The 18,685-nt window shown below is 58.1% G+C and overlaps 1 protein-coding gene across 1 annotated transcript in view; it reads right to left on the bottom strand.

Annotated features, from left to right (window-relative positions):
* Positions 1-18,685, bottom strand: part of HMCN2 (hemicentin 2) — a 121,404-nt gene that overhangs the window by 24,712 nt on the left and 78,007 nt on the right. The window contains exons 49-81 of the mRNA XM_019510296.1: positions 18,095-18,262; positions 17,489-17,602; positions 17,107-17,193; positions 16,378-16,569; positions 15,746-15,919; positions 15,275-15,388; positions 14,487-14,629; positions 13,726-13,876; positions 13,221-13,439; positions 12,331-12,447; positions 11,322-11,509; positions 10,953-11,049; positions 10,607-10,768; positions 9,923-10,036; positions 8,858-9,060; positions 8,693-8,774; positions 8,063-8,194; positions 7,118-7,261; positions 6,806-6,965; positions 6,464-6,588; positions 6,073-6,256; positions 5,669-5,766; positions 4,638-4,916; positions 4,170-4,360; positions 3,999-4,080; positions 3,549-3,679; positions 3,190-3,331; positions 2,519-2,666; positions 1,992-2,119; positions 1,516-1,672; positions 1,096-1,217; positions 501-665; positions 267-374 (exon numbers count right to left, since the gene is read on the bottom strand). Coding sequence (XP_019365841.1) covers positions 267-374; positions 501-665; positions 1,096-1,217; positions 1,516-1,672; positions 1,992-2,119; positions 2,519-2,666; positions 3,190-3,331; positions 3,549-3,679; positions 3,999-4,080; positions 4,170-4,360; positions 4,638-4,916; positions 5,669-5,766; positions 6,073-6,256; positions 6,464-6,588; positions 6,806-6,965; positions 7,118-7,261; positions 8,063-8,194; positions 8,693-8,774; positions 8,858-9,060; positions 9,923-10,036; positions 10,607-10,768; positions 10,953-11,049; positions 11,322-11,509; positions 12,331-12,447; positions 13,221-13,439; positions 13,726-13,876; positions 14,487-14,629; positions 15,275-15,388; positions 15,746-15,919; positions 16,378-16,569; positions 17,107-17,193; positions 17,489-17,602; positions 18,095-18,262 — 4,821 coding nt within the window. The remainder of the gene's footprint in view (positions 1-266; positions 375-500; positions 666-1,095; positions 1,218-1,515; positions 1,673-1,991; positions 2,120-2,518; positions 2,667-3,189; positions 3,332-3,548; positions 3,680-3,998; positions 4,081-4,169; positions 4,361-4,637; positions 4,917-5,668; positions 5,767-6,072; positions 6,257-6,463; positions 6,589-6,805; positions 6,966-7,117; positions 7,262-8,062; positions 8,195-8,692; positions 8,775-8,857; positions 9,061-9,922; positions 10,037-10,606; positions 10,769-10,952; positions 11,050-11,321; positions 11,510-12,330; positions 12,448-13,220; positions 13,440-13,725; positions 13,877-14,486; positions 14,630-15,274; positions 15,389-15,745; positions 15,920-16,377; positions 16,570-17,106; positions 17,194-17,488; positions 17,603-18,094; positions 18,263-18,685) is intronic.

Raw genomic sequence — 18,685 nt, 5'->3', positions numbered from 1 at the left:
GTCCTTCTCCCCTTGGCCATGACAGGACACCAGGGGCATCACCCACATGGAGCATGGCCTGGCTCCTGCCACAGCTTCCACAGCCCCCCTGGGCAGTTCCCCGGCTACTGCTAAAGAACAAGCCAGCTTATTCTCCTGCCCTGAAGTCACCCCTGGTAGATGGGGTGCTCTACTGCAGGCCAGGAGCCAGGGCTCCTCCATCATCCATGCTTCTCTGGGGCTGGTGCCCTCATCCTCCTCCCCCAGCCCACCATGCCCCTAGGTACCTTGCACCTCAAGCAGGACGTGCTTGTGTGCCATGCCAGCAGCATTTCTTGCCGTGCAGGTATAGCGCCCAGCATGAACGGGCATTGCCTGGTTGATCTCCAAAGCCCCTGGGAACACAGGAACAGCCGGTCACCAAAGGGGCAGCAGGGGACAGAGTGACTGGCTCCTTAGGTAGGAACCATGCTGCCCTCCCTCTCCACGGGCACATACATGTGCCCAGCCATCCACGTTACCCGTGGGCAAGATGCGGTAGCCGCTGCCTCGGTTTCCCAGCTGGGCCCCATCTTTGCTCCAGGACACAGCCGGTGCCGGCACCCCAGTGGTGTAGCAGGTCAGAATGGCTGGGGACATCTTGATGGCCGTGAAGTCTGTCCGGTCATCAGCGATCGTGGGAGGGACTGAAAGCGACAGGTGCAAGCCAAGGATGTGCCACGAAAAGCCAACGTGGGACCAGCACCCTCTGCACTGATTTGCAACCCCCAGGCAGGTGTCCTGGATTACACAGCACCTCCGTTATGCCCTGATGCCACTGCCAAGGTTGGGCTTTCAGGGACAGGAGGGGCTGGAGCATGATCCCAGGGTGATGGGAGGGAGGGGAAAGCCCCCCAGGGAGGCTGACTGCCAGAGCCGACCCTGCGGGGTACAGGGCCTGGGGCAAATCAGCCTGGTACCCCTGTGAAAGCGGAGATGAGCTGAGCTGCCAGGATGCACTGTGGCCTCTCCACCCGGCTCCACGGGCCCCCCCAAAGTGCAGAGCCTGAGGCAGTCGCCCCAATTCGCCGCACCCTAGGGACGGCCCTGCCAAATGCATTCCCCAGAGCTACTCACCCTGCACAGAGACGCTGAAGAGCCTGCGATCCTCTCCCACCGGGTTTGTCACGACACACTCAAACTGCGCCGTGTCCCGGAGGCTGGGGCTGGCGATCAGCAGAGACCCCGAGGACAGCAACCTGGGACAGACAGCGGGAGAGGAGGGGGAGTCACTGGCAGAGCTCGACCCTGAACTGCAGAGCTTGGCCTGGGGCTTGACCTCAGGGGCCTCTTCCTGCCCTGCCCCAAATACAAAGCCAACAGAGCTGGGGGCCTGCTCCACGGCGCGAGGGAGCCAGGCTCGGACGGCAGAAGGATGACGTCAGGCGCACAAAACAGCGGCAGAAACAGATGGCCTTTGCAAAGGAAATGAGCACAGCACCAGGCTTTCCCTGCCCCGCCCCACCTGCCCAGCCCACGGCCAGGGCAGCCTGGTACCTGTAAGGGCTCTGAGGAAGGTTCAAGTTCAAAGGCTGGCCGTTCCTCCTCCAGGTCACTTGGGGCTCAGGGAATCCAGTAGCTTCACAGGCAAGGGAGGCTTGGCGGTGAGCTGTGAGCGTGAGGTTGGAGGGCCCCGGAGCAATGGCAGGAGGGACTGCAGGGAAGCAGAGACAGGCGCCATAGATTCAGCCACCGAGCGCAGGCCACGGGGTTGACGGGAGGGGAGTTCGAGGGAACATCGCTCAAAAAATGAGAGCGAACTCAGGCCAGGCCAGCCCAGCAGCACACAGACTAGAGGCAATGTAACCCACTGTGAGCAAATGCGAGGAGGTATGGGAACACGAGTAGCTGTTCCCCAGAGCAGGATGCAACCGAGGTCAGCGCGTCTGGCTGCACTTGACCCCAGCAGGCTGGGCCGTGGGGGTCACGCAGCATTCCCCAGTCAGTCCCCTTCCTCCCAGCCCTCCACTTACCCAAGACTTTGAAGTCCAGGCCCCGTCGGTCGGACCCAGAAGGGCTGGACGCTACACAGAGGTAATAACCTGAGTCCCAGGCTTGAACTGGGTCTATTCTTAGGGAGCCATCTGGCAGGATTTCCAGCCTGAGAAGAGGGAGGGAGAGCCCTGTCAGGGCACCGGGGGACCAAATGCTTCACCGACTGACCACGGCAGATTTAAACCCGAGAAGAGGGGCAAGGAGGGCACTTGGCCCTGAAGCAGACACTGTAACGTGGGTCTCCTTTGGAGCTCTCTGCCTCACAGAGAGGGGTCGGACCCCGGGAGCCCGGGGATGCCCACAACACAGCCACTGCCCACGGGGGATGCCCCTCAGTGCCCCTCGCTGGGGAACAGCAGTGAGGCTAGGCTCTATCCCCATCCATTTACAAGGGGCCTGGCAACTCAAACAGCTGAACTGCAAGGCAGCTGCTGTGTTACAAAGCAGAGGGCAAGTGCCTGCCTTCACGCAGCAGGTTCAACCAGGGAGGCAGCAGTTCTTGTACCTCGGGCTGCTATCTGGGGGCAGGAGCAGGCCATCCTTCCTCCACGTCACCTGGGGCCGGGGCCACCCCTCCGCCTGGCAAGGCAGCACAGCTGACCGGTTGTCGGACGCACTGACCGTCAAAGGACCTGGCTTTATCACAGGGGGGACTGCAACATCATCGCGGGGTAGGACGCAAAGGAAGAGCAAGAGGAGGGAGCACAAGGTGGTGAGATGGGGCTCTCACAACAATGCCCAAGACCAAGCCCTGGGCACCCCCTTTCCAGTGCGTGTGTGTTCCCATTAGCTGGGTGCAACTTCCAGCACAGAGGGAAGGAAGAAGCATAAAACGAAATGGGGAATACCTGAGGCGCTGAGCTCAACCCCTCCGGCCAGCTTGGCAAGCTCTCATAGCTGTACCCTAACCCTGCCCAGCCCTACCACCCACTTGCCCCTTGGGGCTCCTGCTCATGAACACAACCCCATAACATGGAGCATCCCACTGAGCTCAGAGAGGGGCACCACATAGTCCGAGGCTACGTCAGTACTGCCAACCCCTGCACGGTAAGGAGATGCCATGCCCAGCACTCGTGCTTGCAGCTCTTAAAGGCAGCCGGTTCCCTTGGCTCCTGTGAGCGGCGGTGACTGTCACCAACTGAGCCGGAGCCCAGGCACTGCCGGTGCTCTGCTCACCGTGGATCTCCACCTGGAAGCGCAGGCTGGTTGTCCCCAGATCGTTGCTCCAGGTGCAGCTATATTCCCCCCCATCGGGCACTGCCACGGCCTCAATCTGGAGGAAGCGCCCCTCGGCCAGGAACTGCATGCGGGCATCCTCCTAGCAGCACCCAGAGATGCTCCCTCAGCAGCACGCCAAGGGCTGTCATTGGCATGGCTGGGATTACCCGCCCAGACACAACCCACTGATGCTGGATGAGGACTGGGATGTCCTGGACATGTTGCCGAGACTCCAGCACCTTGCTCCAGCCCCCTCAATGCACAGAGCCCAGTGTGGTCCATGCAACAGCAGGCTGACCTCTGCCACAGCCACGCACCTGCAGCAGGGATCCTTCTCGGTGCCACTCGATACGGGAAGGAGGGCTGGCATCTGCAGGGCATTCCAGGATGAGCCGCCCATTAGCCAGCGCCGTCAGGGAGCGCGTCTCGCCCACGAAGGGAGGTGGCGCTGCTGGAACAGGCCAAGGGGTCAGGAACGGGCTGAAGGCAAATCCTGCCCAGGAGGAAGTTGGAGCACCAGGAAGCAGGTGCCCCCATGGCATGGGCGTCCCCGTATGCCAGCCAGGAAATGCCACAGCCCTCCACCACTGCTCTGGGCATGGGGCAGCCAGCAGGGTAAGCCAAACTGCCTGGTGCCACTAGACACCCATGCAGCTCTGCTGGGCATCCAAGCCCCTCCCGCCAGGGGTAGGAAGGCATTTGCAAAAGCAGCCTAGCTCCACGGCTGCCCCCTGCCACAGCTACGGGCCTGCACCTATTCACAGTACCTTGGATCTTGACCCGGAAGGTCCTGCTGTCCTCGCCTGCGGGACTCACCGCCAGGCAGGTGTACAAGCCAGCATCGTCCGCCTGAGAAAGGCCAGGAGGGAAGGGAAGCTAAGGTGAAACCCAAGGCAGGGAAGGAGGGAGATGCGAGGAAGAAGACGAGGAGCCCCCACCTGCACGCTGTCTACACGGAGGGCGCTCCCGTTCCCAGGCACAGAGCCAGACCTCGCGAGGGGCCGACCGTCTTTCTCCCAGGTGAGGCTGGGCACCGGGACCCCAGCCGCCGCGCAGGGCAGTTCTAGCGGGTTGCCCACAGCGGCCGTCACTTCGGTGGGCTGGGCTGAATCCTGGATCCGCGGAGGCTCTGTAAGGCACACGAGGGCTGGTGACATGCCCAGTCCATTGCAGCAGTCTGGGGATGTCGGGCATCCGCCATGAGAAACGCCTCAGGGAAGAGTTGTGCCATCATATTTATCCTTGTGGCTATCCCCAGCCCCACCTGGGCCCCCGCTCATGCCCGCACCAACCGGAGCAGCCTCTTCACCATCCCCTTCCTCCAGCCTATTCACCCAAATCAGCCATGCCGAGGGCCCACACCCCACCCTTTCCCTGTTTTCCCCGGGGAAAGCCAGAGCACGCACCCATGACAGAGAGGTGGAAGTGTCTGCTGGCCTCGCCGGCCTCGTTTACGGCAGCGCACGAGTACACGCCCGAGTCCTTCGGCTGTACCGCCTCCAGGGACAGCTGCGTGCCCTGGAGGCTGGGGACCAGGTTGCTTTGCCAGCTCAAGGGCTCGCTGTCCTTCAGCCAGGACAGGGTAGGGAACGGCGAGCCCCTGGCTTCACAGGTGAAGGTCACCGTTGTGCCCTGGGTTGCTGTCAGGTCCTCGCTGCTCTCGGAGGGCTCCAGGACTGGTGGAACTGGGGGGACCAGAAGCAACCAGGGTCTGTTCCTGGGGGTGGGGAAGGCTTTGCCCGGTGTCCGCACAGACATGGGATCTCCTCCCAGATAAGCCGCCTGCTGCCTACTACTGCCGTGTGTCTGCAGGCTGGAAAGTCCAGTAGGACGGACCCAGCCACAGCAGACTGGTCTCTGGAGCCGGGGCAGTGTCCAAGGACTCTCTAGCTTATGCGGTGGGTGGCCTGGCCGGGGGCCTGCATCCGAACGGCCTGCTCAGGATGGCACGTTGCTCTGCACAGGGGACTGACAGTCCCCATACGACCGCCAGCACACCACCCCTGGCAGGCCGCTGGCAGCCTGTCCTGGGACTGCTCCTGCCATGCACCCTTCCTCCTATGCCCTCTGAATAGGAGCAGACAGAGCCCTGCTGCTCCATCCAGCTTTCCTGTCATGGCCCAGCCAGAGAGAAGTCAGGCTGGAAAGGACCTTCATTGTCCAGGTGATGGCGGGTCCCCCGCATGAAGCATTTCCCCTCCCGCAGCCAAGACCCCACCTTCCCTATCCTCTGATCTGCAGCCAACCTGCTCCTCCCTCCCCATGTCTCTCTTCCACCTCCTGCCCTTTTCTTCCATGCAAGCCCCCTCTCTCCTCCATTTCCCCAGTCCCCCTCCACCCTCTTTCTGGTTGGCAAACCACTCCCTTGGTGTTTTGCTCCATCTTGGCCCCTTCCCAGCTCTGCTCTCCCCAGTTGCAGGGTCAGGTCCCTTCGTACCCTGTATCTGGAGAATGAAGCTCTGCTCGGCCACCCCCGCCGGGCTGGAGGCAACGCAGGTGTAGATTCCCCCATCCGAGACCTGCACCTGGGAGACCCTGTCCCCACACAGGGAGGCTGGGATCAATTCACAACACAGCCCCAGGCCTGGAGAAGCCACTCCCATGCAACACGGCAGGCAATGGCTTCTGCCAAGCACCAAGCCCCAGCTGGGCTTAGTGCTGGGTGCTCAGCACCTCTGCAGATTAGGCCCCTGGGAGTTTACAAGTCCACCAACTCCAGAATAGGGCAGCGAGAGCCAGGCAGGCAACTGGCATGAAGCTGAGCTGGGGGAAAACTTCTTATAGAGACTTGAGAAGCTGAGCTATGCCTGCAGAAGGTGCCTTGGGCCTCTGCATTCTCACCTGAGGGCTCGCCCTGCGGACAGCAGGCTCACCCGGTGGGACAGCGGGAGAGGCAGGCCATCCTTCAGCCAGCTGATCTGCAAGGGAGGGGAGCCCCTGGCCGGGCACTCCATGGTAACCAGCCCCAGGGGGATGCTGCTCAGGACCGTGGAGTCATTGGTGCCTCTCTCAATGGAAGGGGGCACTGGGGGGGCAGGAAGGAGACATTTTTCATGTGGATACACAGACCTCCCCTCTCCGTCCCCTGAGCCCCCAGCTGGGAGGTAGTAGAGGGGACGAGGGTCCTGGGCAGGGGTGGGGGCTTCTGCCACAAAGCCAGAAGCTGGGATTTCATGGCCTGATGCACACTCGCTCCCTCCCCCTACCAGCACCATGGGGATGCATCACTCACCCAGGACAGTCAGTGTGTGGAGTTTGGTGTCCTCGCCAGCACTGCTCTGAGCCAGGCAGGTGTATGCCCCCGAGTCAGAGGCCTGCAAGCCCTCCAGGAGCAGAGAGCTCCCATCAGGAGACAGCCTGTACACAGGCAGATGGGAGGCTCAGTGAGTCGGGGTATCCCCCATGACCCACCCACACAAAGGCAGTCAACCTGGGCTTCTCTGCATCTAATGCACAAGCTCCCTAGAGCTAAAACAGCCCCAGCAGCAGGCTTCAGCCTGGCTGGAACTGGCCACTGGAGTGGCACGTGCATCAGTGCCCAGCCAGGCCCCACCTGCCCCATCACCGGGCCTACCACAGGCGAGGGGCACCATGCAGCTCCAGCGGCCTCCCATCCTTCAGCCACGTGATCTCTGGCTCTGGCTGTCCCTTCGCCTCACAGTCCAGTCTCACCCCTCGGCCCTCCGGGACACTGTGCTCGCTGGGGACACCTGCCCCCAGGATTCTTGGTGCCACTGGATGGAGCAAAGAATGCGACTGGAGAGGTGCAAACTTACCAGCTCTCTTTGCAACCCCCCACATGCTGAGGAGGCCAAGACCACTGACCCCACACTGCCCTGATGCCTACGGAGCAACCCATGCATCCACCCAGCCCTGCCAGACCAACCTTGCACGGACACAATGAAATCCTTGCGTGCCTCCGCATCCAGGCTCTGCGCCAGGCAGGTGTAACGGCCCTCGTGGAACAGCTGCAGGGAGCTGATCTGGAGCTGTCCCCCTCGGGACACCACGCCCCACTCGGCGCTGCTCTCTGAAGGGGGAAGACAACCCCGTCAGGCCTTGAACTCAAAGCACTGCCCCTGGGGAATAAATCACCCAGTCCAGAAGCATCCAGAAGAGCCAGCAGAAACCCTAGCAAGGCCGAGGCAAACCTAAGCAGGACCAGGTCATGTGAATGGTGCCTGCATTCATATTATACAAGGCATGTCTATACATGCATTTAAGCACACCGAAATTTAATGTGCATGAGCTTAATGCGTATTAAGAGGCTTTAGGCAGGCTTCTACATGTGCAGGTATTAAAGCGCATTAATTCTGCGTATGTGGACTGACTTGGGACTAAAATTAGTCCCAAGTCAGTCCACATACACGGCATTAATGCACTTTAACACGTCTACATGTGCATTCATGTGCTTTAACTATTTGCTCCTAAAGTCAATACCAGCATTTGTAGGTATCAAATTTAGGTGTGAATAGCCTATAGTCACCATTTCTAATAAGCATTAACTTAGGTGAATGTGCATTAAAGCATCACATGTAGACGTGCCCACAGGGACTTGTAGCTTTCTGAGACCGACGTCCTGCCACAGACCTCAGATCACTTCACAGGAAGAACTCACCCACTATGAGTCTGGAAACTACAACATCCCCAGTTTGGAAATGAGGACACTGAGGCATGGTGTTGTTCAAAGACTGGCTCAAGGTTAGAGCCAGAGCTGATGCCGCAGCTGGGAAGCACAGGTGCCACCCCCTGCCCTTGAGAAGACCTTGCTGCACGCACTGTGTTTAAGACCCATCCTTCCCACTGCATCCACCAGGCACTGCTCCCATACCAAGCGGGGACCTGTCCTTCAACCAGGTGATGGCCGGAGGAGGCACGCCGACTGCATTGCAGGTGAGGATGAGGAGGTTCCCTGCAGCACCGTCAATGGTCTCCTGCTGTGGGTTCTCAATGCTCGGGGGAACTGGGAGCAAAACAGGGAGTCAATACCATGAGGGCTGCGGGTCACCAGGCACCACTGGGGTGTGCCCAGGCTCCCGTTCACACAGCACAAGCACTAACAGCTCACACACAGAAACTCATATAGGGCCCCCTTGGCTTTACACCCCAAGATGGGATTATTGCGTGGGTGGGGAAACTGAGGCACAGTGGTGGAGGTGACTGCTCCAGTGCCACATACAGCAACAGAGCCAGGAATCCGCCCATCAGTGCAGAGCTTAGGTGGACAATGCCCAACGCTTTCCCTATGCTTCCCCTTGCTGGCAAGCTCTGGGGACAAGTTAACTCCCTCTGCTTGGGCTGGAGCCACTAGACACAGGCCTGATGCACGATGCAGCTACTGTCCTGTCGGCCACCCCAAATCTGCTGCTTGACCTCCATCCCAACCTGCCTCCCCTTTGCGGCCCCAGTGCCAGCTCTCAGCTGGGACGGGAGGGAGCAGGCCCTCTCTCTGAGGCCTTACCTTGGACGGCCAGCACAAAGGCCTGCTCTGCCTCTCCAGCCACATTGGTGGCCTTGCAGCTGTAGAGCCCTTTATCCGACACCTGGGGGAGGAGGCAGAGGTCGGCATCTTGCACGTGGAGCCCAACTGAGAGGAAAAGGCTCCCTAGGCGCAGCCCGGCCTTACCTGGGCATTCTCTATCTCCAGCCTTTGCCCCTTCTGCAGGGTCCGAGCACCATTCCCAAGGCCCAGCTGGTGCCCATTCTTGTACCAGGTGACCACAGGCTCCGGCTGAGCATCGGTCTCGCATTGCAGAACTGCAGTCTCTCCAACACGCACCACCACGACATCCTGCAGGCCTTCGGGGGGCTGCCTGATGGTGGGAGGCACTTGGAAAGGGACACACAGACAAGAGGAGCTGGTACTGCTGGCAGGTGAGGAACGACATTTCCTACAGAAGGAATCAGCCTTTCCATGGGGTCAGTCAGAGCTCCCTGGAAGTCATCCACACCCACAGAAAATGCAGATACCAAACCCTTCATGGAAACACACGTGTCCCTGAATAGCACCTTCTCCATCACCTGCACGAGCTCTTCCAGTGTATAAAGCATGCAAACAAAAGCTATGGTGGGAGGAGAAACACAGAGCCAGTTTCCAGAAGGCTTCCAGGTACATCCACCCATGTGCAAGTTGTGCACTTATCCCATGGCAGGCTGGTGCAAGCAGGGACACCAACGCAGGCCCTATGACATTCTTCTCCATAGGGATATGTCAAAGACACATGGAGCATCACTCGTAGAGCATAGCGCTGAAACAGATATGCCAGCACTGAGGTCACCTCCCAAAGGACCCTGCTTCTACACTAGCAACTAGGTGTAGCTCTTTGTGTACAGCCTCAGTAATTAGAAAATACCCCATCAAGCTGATCCCATGACTTCCTATAGCTTTGATCTCCACTTTCCCAGAGAGGGCACTTCAGAACCTGGAAACACCATCAGTATCGACTCATGAACAGAGAAATTTCTCTCCCAGGGGAGCACCAACACCGAGACTGCTACTGGCCCACCCCATGTTGTACCGTGAGCCGATGAGTCTGCAAGGAGGCAGGCTGGAGGCTGAAGATCCATACGTGACACTAGGGACTCTGGTTTCTAAACTGTAGGTTTGGCTCTTCTGGAAAGCTGAGGGGAAGAGGCTGGCTGATGGTGCACCAGGCAGCCTGGGTCCAGAGGCTGGGAACGCCTTGCTTACCATGAATGCTGAGAAGGAACCGCTTCTCATCTCTGCCAGCAGCATTCAGTGCCACGCACGTGTACTCCCCCGCGCTGGACACCTGGGCTTGGGGGATCTGTAGGATCTGAGAGCCTGGAAAAAGGGAAGGCTAGCAGAGAGGGGCTCACTGACTGCCTCTTCCTGTCACTAGGCCCTGAGGTTTGTGTTTGGCCACATCCACCCAGCAGCCCATTCTCCACACAGCACTCGATTGGTAATAAAAATTTCCTTTATGATCCCAGTGCTTGATATGTTCAGCCACTTGTTGCAGCACTCAAGGGGGGATCCCAGCGACAGAGCCCTTGCAGGCCAGAGCCCAGAGGCCACCTACAAATAAGTGCCTAAGGAAGCGGTGGCTTATTCTTCTAAGTGTACAGTGATAGGAGAACCTCCTCCACTGCCGGTCGGTATAGGTCTCTCTCCACTTGGTGAGTTTGGGGCTGAGATGCTCAAAGGAGCCTTAGGGATTCAGACACTCCTTGGAAAATCCCAGCCTGAAGCTCTTCACATGCTGCGTCAGATACCAGGGCAGTTAAATATGTTAAGAAATGCAGCCTGCCCCTGAGCAGCAGCAGCCTGCCCTACCCTGCCCTACCCTGCCCTGTTGGGAAGGGCTTTGCCTTATGAACCAGTCTGGGCTCTCACCTGCCCAGCTTTACACACCTGGGATGATGGAGACCTCCTCGCTGGGCAGCAGGGCATGACCGTCCTTGTACCAGGTGATCTCAGGGGCAGGATGCGACTGGACGTCACAAATGAGGGAGACGCTGCTATCGATGATCGTGCTGATGCTTTCTGGATTGGCTCCCACTATCCTTGGTGGGACTGAGCCCCCCAAGACCAAAGGGAAAATGTAACAGAGTATTTAAAATGTCCCTCCCTGCATATCAAGGCAAGGATGAACCAATGGCTATAAACAACCTCACTGGGTGCGGCGAGAGATTTGATGGCTGCACGGATTAATTATTGGAGGACTGGCAGGGCTGAAGGGTCCACACTAACGGCTCACCTTGAACCACGAGAGCAAAGAGTTTCTCTGCAGAGCCTGCCTGATTCTTTGCCACACACATGTAGTTGCCAGCGTCTTTCACCTGTGCTGCAGCCACCTGCCAAGGAAAAGCAGAGAGCAGAGAGGTCAGCTTGCCGGACAATGCAGGATGGCCACCGTGCCCATGGTTGGAGCCTGCAGGAAGCCCAGACATGGGCCAACACACTCAACTGAGCTGTTGCCCACTACCCCTTGCATGGCAGCAGGCAAGATCAGAGCAGTCCCTCCCTCTCACTTGTAAGAGAAGTGGCTTTGGTAGGGAAATGAAGGGGCCTGGACTCCTCTCCTGGTGGCTATTTTCTGGTACCACCCTCTCAGCATGCAGCTCACCCAAAGGAGCTGGCCATCTTCCAGGATCTGGTGCCGTGGCCCGGCATCGAGGGGAAGGTTGTTCTGGAACCAGGACATGGTGGGTGATGGGTTCCCACTGGCCTCACACTTCAGGTGAGCCGTGCTGTTAGCCAGTGCTGTCACCTCTTCCACCAGCTCCTCTGTGGTCCCCTGGATAACGGGGGGAGCTGGGGCAGAGGGGACAAGCAGAACCAGTTAGTCGTGAAACTCTCAGCTCTCAGTCCTACCATTAGCTCTTCCTCCCCATGGGAGAAAGGAGTTGTTAGTCTCAATCAAGCGCAGCCAGCGACATCCCTCCTTGCCCACGCGCTCCCTTATCGCTCAGCCTTAACCCACCTCACTCCTCACCATGAGCACACTGCAGATATGCCATCTCCCTTGGGTACTGGCAGTGACAGCAAGGTGCCCCCCTGCTCTAGCACAGAGCCAGGAGGAGACCCCAAGATACCCTGCTCTTAGACTGTGTGACCAGCTTGTGTCCGCTCAGGTTCAGGGAACTCGGCCACGTGGAGGAAGCATCACAGGGGGAGAGCGCACATTTGCTCCATGTCTGTACCTGAGGCACCGAGGCTGGAGGTGCCCCCAGCACGGGACAGACAAACCATCTCCCCACACCTGGCTCTCACTCCCCACCAGGCAGCATCCCCCATGCGTCAGCCACTGGCTCCAGCCTCAGCTCCTCTGCCTCTCGCAGGCAACTAAGCCCATGATCCAGGCCTGTGCTCCTAACACACAGCCTAGAAAGTAACTGGAAATGGGGACAGGATGTTGTTGTCCAGTTGGGAAAGGGCTTGAATTCCCTTGAAGGGAATCCCTGCAAGAAGTCCCATGAACTAAGCCACCGGGGACCTGCCGGGTCTGCTCCCTATGATTACTTTGAGTCCATGCTTCTCACCTCTTCCTCCCTGCACCCAGAGCCAATAATAACCACCTCTTTGAAGTCACCTGGACTATGGACATCATCGCCAGGTGCCACCCTGGTACTCACTCAGCACTGTCAGCTCATAGTGCAAGCGGTCCTCGCCTGCCTCGTTGGCCGCCTCACACGTGTATCTCCCACTATCCTCTGCCGTGGCCGCGGGGATCTGCAGGACGCGTCCACCTGCTGCACGACAGAGAGACAGGGTGGGATTGGGGGAAGGGGCAGAGAGAGATGCTATACTGGCAGCCTTCTAGTGAGAGCGAAGCTGCTCTATGGGCTGGCATCCTCCATGCATGGCCATGCCCTCTATGCCAGTGATGGTCCATGCTCCCTTGCACTGTCAGGCCCTGCTAATACCTCCCCTGACAGCCAACAGCTCTGGGCATGAGCCAGTGAACCACTACGCAAGCTACCTCCATCTGTATGTGGCCTCCATATAGCACTCAAGCTATAGAGCAAACTATATAGCACTCAATACTATATAGCAATTAAGCGGATTTTTACAAGGGAGGAGAGGGCCATTTAAAAAGGCCACACGGCCGGGCAGGGAGATCACTGGAGGAATGGGGTCCCGTGTCTGTCGCCACTCTGCGCACAGCTCCTGCTGTGGTCATTCAGGTGACTGAGGTTGCCAGAGTGGCAGCACGCCCCTGAAGTACCAGCAGGGCAGAGGTGTTTCATCCAGAGCATCCCCCAGCCCAACAAGTGCCCTGGGTTTGCACCTGGCACATCCATTCAAACACAGCAGAGGCGCATCACTGGGATACACCTGGACCCCTGTCCACACAGAGAAGTGGAGGGGAGAGCCACAGCCCACGGGATTCACATCGACACAGCTGGAACCCCTGGCACACCTGGATTCCTCGCGGTACTTTCTCTACCCGGAAACCCCAGTAGTTGCTGAGCGGCTAAAAGAAGCTCTCACTGAAGTCGTGTCAGCAAGACAAACTCATTACCTAGCAGCATCACGGCCCCTTCCACAGTGGAGAGGGGCTCTCCATCCTTGGACCAGGTGAGCGTGGGGGGTGGGATGGCATTTGTGTCGCAGTAGAGGGAGGCTGGGGAGTTGACCACCACCTGCCGGTGCTCCGTCACCTCGCCGTCCCAGTCTTCCTCCCGGTACCGGATCTCAAAGGCCGCATTGGCATTGCCCTGCTTCTGGAACAGTGGGGGCACTGGGAAAGACACGGCCTCAGCCATCAGTGCCATGCTGGTGGAAGGACCTGGCAGAGGACATGGACAGCCCGAGCAGGACAGGATCCTGGGGCTGCAGCGCTGGTGGCACAGCGCCCTGCCTTGCCCAGCCCTCCAAAGCACCCACCCACCCCAACCTGCAGCACCCCTGCGCTGGGGGTGCCCACAGAGGTGGGTGGGAGTTTGCCTTCCCCTGTAGCAGGAGGCTTGGCCCTCTACCTGGGACCGCTCAGCCCAGACAGCCTTGTTCTGTGAGGAGCCACCCACCTTGAACGTGCACAGCAAAGTCCTTGCTGTCTTCGCCTACCGGGTTGGTAGCAATGCAGGTATAGCGCCCAGCATCAGAGACACCGGCGGAGCTGATCTGTATAATCTGCCCATCACTGAGAGTCTGGAGGTGCGAGTCCCTCCCCAGGAGCTGGTGAGGAGATACCCCACCCCACACGGCAAGAGAAGAGGAAAGTTAAAACACCCCTACAGCCTTGAGACAGCTGCTGAAAAAATGCAGCGTCCAGAAAGAAAATCCAGACCCCAAACCTTAAAACAGGCCCCTTCCCTTCCCAACTGGCTGCAAATGGCTCTTCTCTCCCCAGTTAGCCCTGGGCTTTCAGTCAAACCACGTTATTTCATGCAGTTCAGGACACAATTATGAATCTGAATTAAAATAAACTGCAGATCCAAGGATTATCCCTTCCCTGCGACCTCGGGTTTATTCACCCCTTGGTGCCCAGGCAGAGTTACAGCAACTCAGAGCACCCAGCTGCAGAGCAGCTCCCCGCTCTGGGAAGGACCACCCGGCTGCGTATCCCGTGGCCCTTTGTCTTCTCTTTCCACCAGAAGCCTGATGGGATGAGGAGAGCTGCCTGGGATGCGCTGCAATAAGGCCCTTGTGGAGTCCTCTGCCCTGCAACACGAAGGGCCCAATGCAAAGCAGTTCCAGTGCTCCTGGCCTTGGGTCCCCTCCTGTTGTTTCTGGCAGGCATCCACCCCTCCCCAGCAGTCCCCCGTCTGTTCCTTCGCAGCCCCACCTGCCCGTCCTTGAACCACTGTATGGTTGGCTTGGGTACAGCCCAGGTCTTGCACTCCAATGTCACGGTGCTGTTGACCTTGGTCTTCACCTCCTCCATGGCGTATTCCCCCGAGTGGTCATCCTTGGCAATCCAAGGTGGAACTAGGAGCCACAAGACACAAGTACAATGAGGACAAGGTGGCAGTGGTCTCCTTTTTCCTGGGCATGCCTGCTACTCAGTGCCACCGCTTTGACAAGGATGCACAACAGCTGGCAGGTGCCACAGAAATCCCCAACTCGGGGCAAACAGGGCAGAGCAGACAACTCAAGGCTAAACACGCCCTGAGCAGTGCCAGTACTGTACCCTGCCTGTGCCATAGCAGGGAGCTCTTTACAACCGGCTGAGGTCTGAGGGTAGATACAACCATAAGACCATGGCATGCAGCCAGCTGGCTCTACAGTGCAGGCAAGAGACCGGGGAGCAGCCAGACATTGCTAGGGACTATAAAGGAGCGATCTCAGCATGTCCATAAAGCAAACGTGTGGCAGCAACAGCACTGCCCAGGGAAGGGGAGGGGGCAAGCAGAAAGCTTACCCCAAGAACATCTAGCGCTTGCAACATGCAGGGACTCTGTTTTGGGCTGAAACATTATTCTAAAAAGAGCTGTGGGCCCTTCACACCCCCTGCATACATCTAAGGGCACCCCAGTTGTGAAACAGGTTGGAGCTAAGCAGCGATCAAAGGGGAGCGGGATGCCTCTTTAATGGTCTTTGGCAAAGCACTTGAGGATGGAGCTTGTTACGAACCGAGGACCCTCACTGCAAAGCTCTTCCTGGCCTCCCCAACCTCATTGGTGACAACACAGGTGTATCTGCCCGCGTCCTCTTCCAGGGCATTCAGAATCTGGAGCCCGTGGCCACCTGGGCAGGGAATGAGAAAAGTCCCATGAAGATACTGAGAGCAGCCCTCCATCCCCACACTGAGAAACAGGGAGGTGAATCATCTGGACTAGCACTCCCAGGGCTACAGATCTTCCTCCACCTGGGCAGCAGCGGGGCGGCTTCCTCAGAAGACCCAGCCGACCTGCACAGACCCGTACGTGGTGGCACAGGGTCTAAGACCTCCACTTTCCCCCACCCTAGAAACTCTGGTCATGCAATCAGATCCACACCTACGCCCGGGAGAGGCTCTGGGACTGATCCTCCATCCCTGCATCTCTCTGCCCAGGGTGCAAGCAACCGCGCACAAGGGGGCTGTACAATGTTAGCAAAAATTACCAGAGAGAAACTGGACATTTGTAGAGGCTTGGAGATGAGTCCCATCCTTCAGCCAGGTGATGGTAGGGGCAGGATAGGCCAGGGCCTCACAGATCAGGGATACGGGGTTATGGATGACTACGGTAACATCTTCAATGGTGTCCTCAAGGCTTGCCCCAGGAAAGGTGGGTCTAACTATGGAAAGAAAGAAGAGACCCCCGTCCTTTTTCTGAGACTGACATGTGTTCCCCATCACAGCTGGAGTGATCCGGTGCCTCCCGCCACGTACCACAGCATGCAACGAGCTCAGCTCTGCAGAGCTGACCGCTGACCAGGCAGCATCTCCTAGACCCTGAGCACACTTGGCATCGGACAGGTGCTTTACAAAGCAATTCTGGAGGTAGCTCTAGTTTCCATGACACTAGTGGTCATGGAAACCCTAGCCAACAGCTATCAGATAAATACAGTCACTCCAAGCCTAGCTGCATCTGGGATATAGGCAAGGTAATCACCGACTGTCCTCCCCACTAGGAACTGCAAGTGCTCGGCACCTCCCTGGATCGGACCATAAAAGAGGCCCAAAGCAGTAGCAACATCTTGCAATCAAGTACCCCTTCTGAAAACGGCCACGGCCTTTCCAGCTCCCTGCCTACCTAGAACGCCGAGCATATAGTGCTTGGTTTTATCACCCACAGAGTTGGAGGCCACGCAGGTATAGTAGCCAGCGCTGGCAGGTGGGGCTTGGTTTATCTGCAGCACCGATCCATCTGGTGAGATGTAGTAGGGTTCCCCAGGGAGCAAAGGGTGGGCATCTTTTAGCCAAGTGATCTTTGGCTTAGGATTGCCTGTAGGTTGAAAGGGAAAACTGGTGAAAAAGCACAACTCAGCCTCAGCACGAGATTTCTGCTGTGTGCACAGCACTTCTGGAGCCAGGCAGCCCCGTGCTTTGGAGCCTGCGGAGGAGGCAGAGGCTGGGGCACAGCTCTGAAGCTTTCCATCAGGATCTCCAGGGGCACTTAAGGAGGCAGCCTCAAGCACTGGGATGTTACATGAGCCATCCAGAGAAAGGAAAACTCAATACAGGAACAGGGTCTACCACCAGTGGGCCCTCCCGCCACCCAAAGCACCCTCCAGACCCAATTCAGCAATAACTCCTCAGCTGCCCTGACCCACCGCAATGACACGGCTGAACCAAAGCTCATGGAAATGAGTGATCCAGGTACACACACCACTAGCTGGTTGCTCGCTCTGCCCCAGCCGTGAAGAACTGAGGTTGGCTGTCTCGCATGAATGGTATTATCTAGTCTCTACCTCTCAATTATCCTCCAGGGGCTCTGTAAATAAAACCACCTCTTGCTTTTTTCCAGCCCAGCGCCACTCACCTGTAGCAATGCAGGACCAGTTGACAGACTGACCCTCGGGCACTTTAACGCTCTCCTCTTTGTCCTCGTTCTCAATGCTGGGAGGAACTAGAAAGACAAAGCGAGCATGGGAGGCAGGGTGGTTCTCTCGCCACAAGTCCAGCTGAACCGAGCACAACAAGCGACTGCCTCCTAAAGAGTCGCCTCGGGTGTTAGAGAGCAGAGGACTCCAGGAACGCAGCACATAAATGGCCGCATTGCAAAACCCCAACTCTGTGTGTGGGATTTAGGGAAGGTGCAGAATCCCCCTTTGTAGCCCCGTAGAAAAACTGAGGTTGAAAGGATGGAAAGAACAGGAAACGGATCCTAGGACCATGAACCAGATTCCTGGGTCTGTCCTTACCTAGGACCTCCACGCTGAAATCCTTCCTGGCTTCCCCAGCTGCATTGCTAGCCAGGCAGGAATAGAGACCGCCGTCTTGGGCTTGCGTGTGGGTCAGCCTCAGAGCCCAGCCACCTGGAAGTGAAAGGCAAAGAACATATAGGCAACATCGGGGTGACCAAATCCCGATTCATCTGTCCTGCCCTAGCAATGCTCAGAGAGCACCTGGAGGGATGCTCACGAGCACCATGGCATCGGTACCCCCCACCGTCACATGAACCCGTGGGAGGGGTCAACATGGACCAGCGTGCTCTCCGGCCCCCGCCGCGTTACAGCCAGGTTAGGGAGTGCGGAGCACCACTTCCTCCTCCTGACTGGATGGCAAATCTATCTGCACGTGGCTGCTCTCAGGCATCCTCCACTATTTCTTTCGGAAATGTGGCCAGTTGAGATTGCCAAGACCCATCACGCCTGGTTGTAATACTCCAGCCCCCAACACAAGCCTAGGCTGCAACTCTCTCTATGGCCGGTCTACACGGAGACAAAGCAATTCTGCTGTAGCTATCCCAGAAGGGCGAACTCAACAGGGGTGACTGACTGACCAGTACCACGTTCCTTACTGCTCACCTGAGAGCAGGTGTATCCGCTCCCCGGGGATGACAGGTGCATCCTCCCAGAGCCAGGTGGCTGCTGGGGGCGGGATGCCAGAGGCCTCGCAGATCAGCATCAGGGGGGCGTGCAAAGGGACAGTGACATTGGTCACCGAGTCCATTCCCATAACCAGCTCTGGGGGAACTAGAGAGACAAGAGAGAGGAGGCTTCGTTCACGGTCTCCACGGCAGCACGGCAAGAGCAAAGGGGTCACCTCAGATATCCAGCCTGTCCCTGCCCTCGAGTGATCAGGTCAGACCCCATGAGGCCCCAAAGAGATGTACTCAGAAAACCTTATTGCATCTCCGGCAGCTGCAAAGCCCAGACCCAGAGCAAGTCACTGTGCACCACAGAGCCCGTCACCGTATAAGAACACAAATTATTTGCACCTCCGAGGGTGCATTTATAGGTGCAACAAGTGCACACGGCCAGTCAGATTCTCCACACTCCCCCGGATAGCTCGACTGCTTCCAGCCTCACTCTAACACATGCTGGCCCATGGAGTCTACCACGGGTCCGTGGAAAACATGTGGCTTGGCTCCTTGCTGTCCCACCCTGCCTCGTGAT

This window comes from Gavialis gangeticus, unplaced genomic scaffold, assembly GCF_001723915.1.
Source record: "Gavialis gangeticus isolate Ggan-Ray unplaced genomic scaffold, GavGan_comp1, whole genome shotgun sequence".
NCBI lineage: Eukaryota > Metazoa > Chordata > Crocodylia > Gavialidae > Gavialis > Gavialis gangeticus.
The sequence above is the reverse complement of the archived record's forward strand: the minus strand, read 5'-3'. Positions and strand labels throughout refer to the sequence as shown.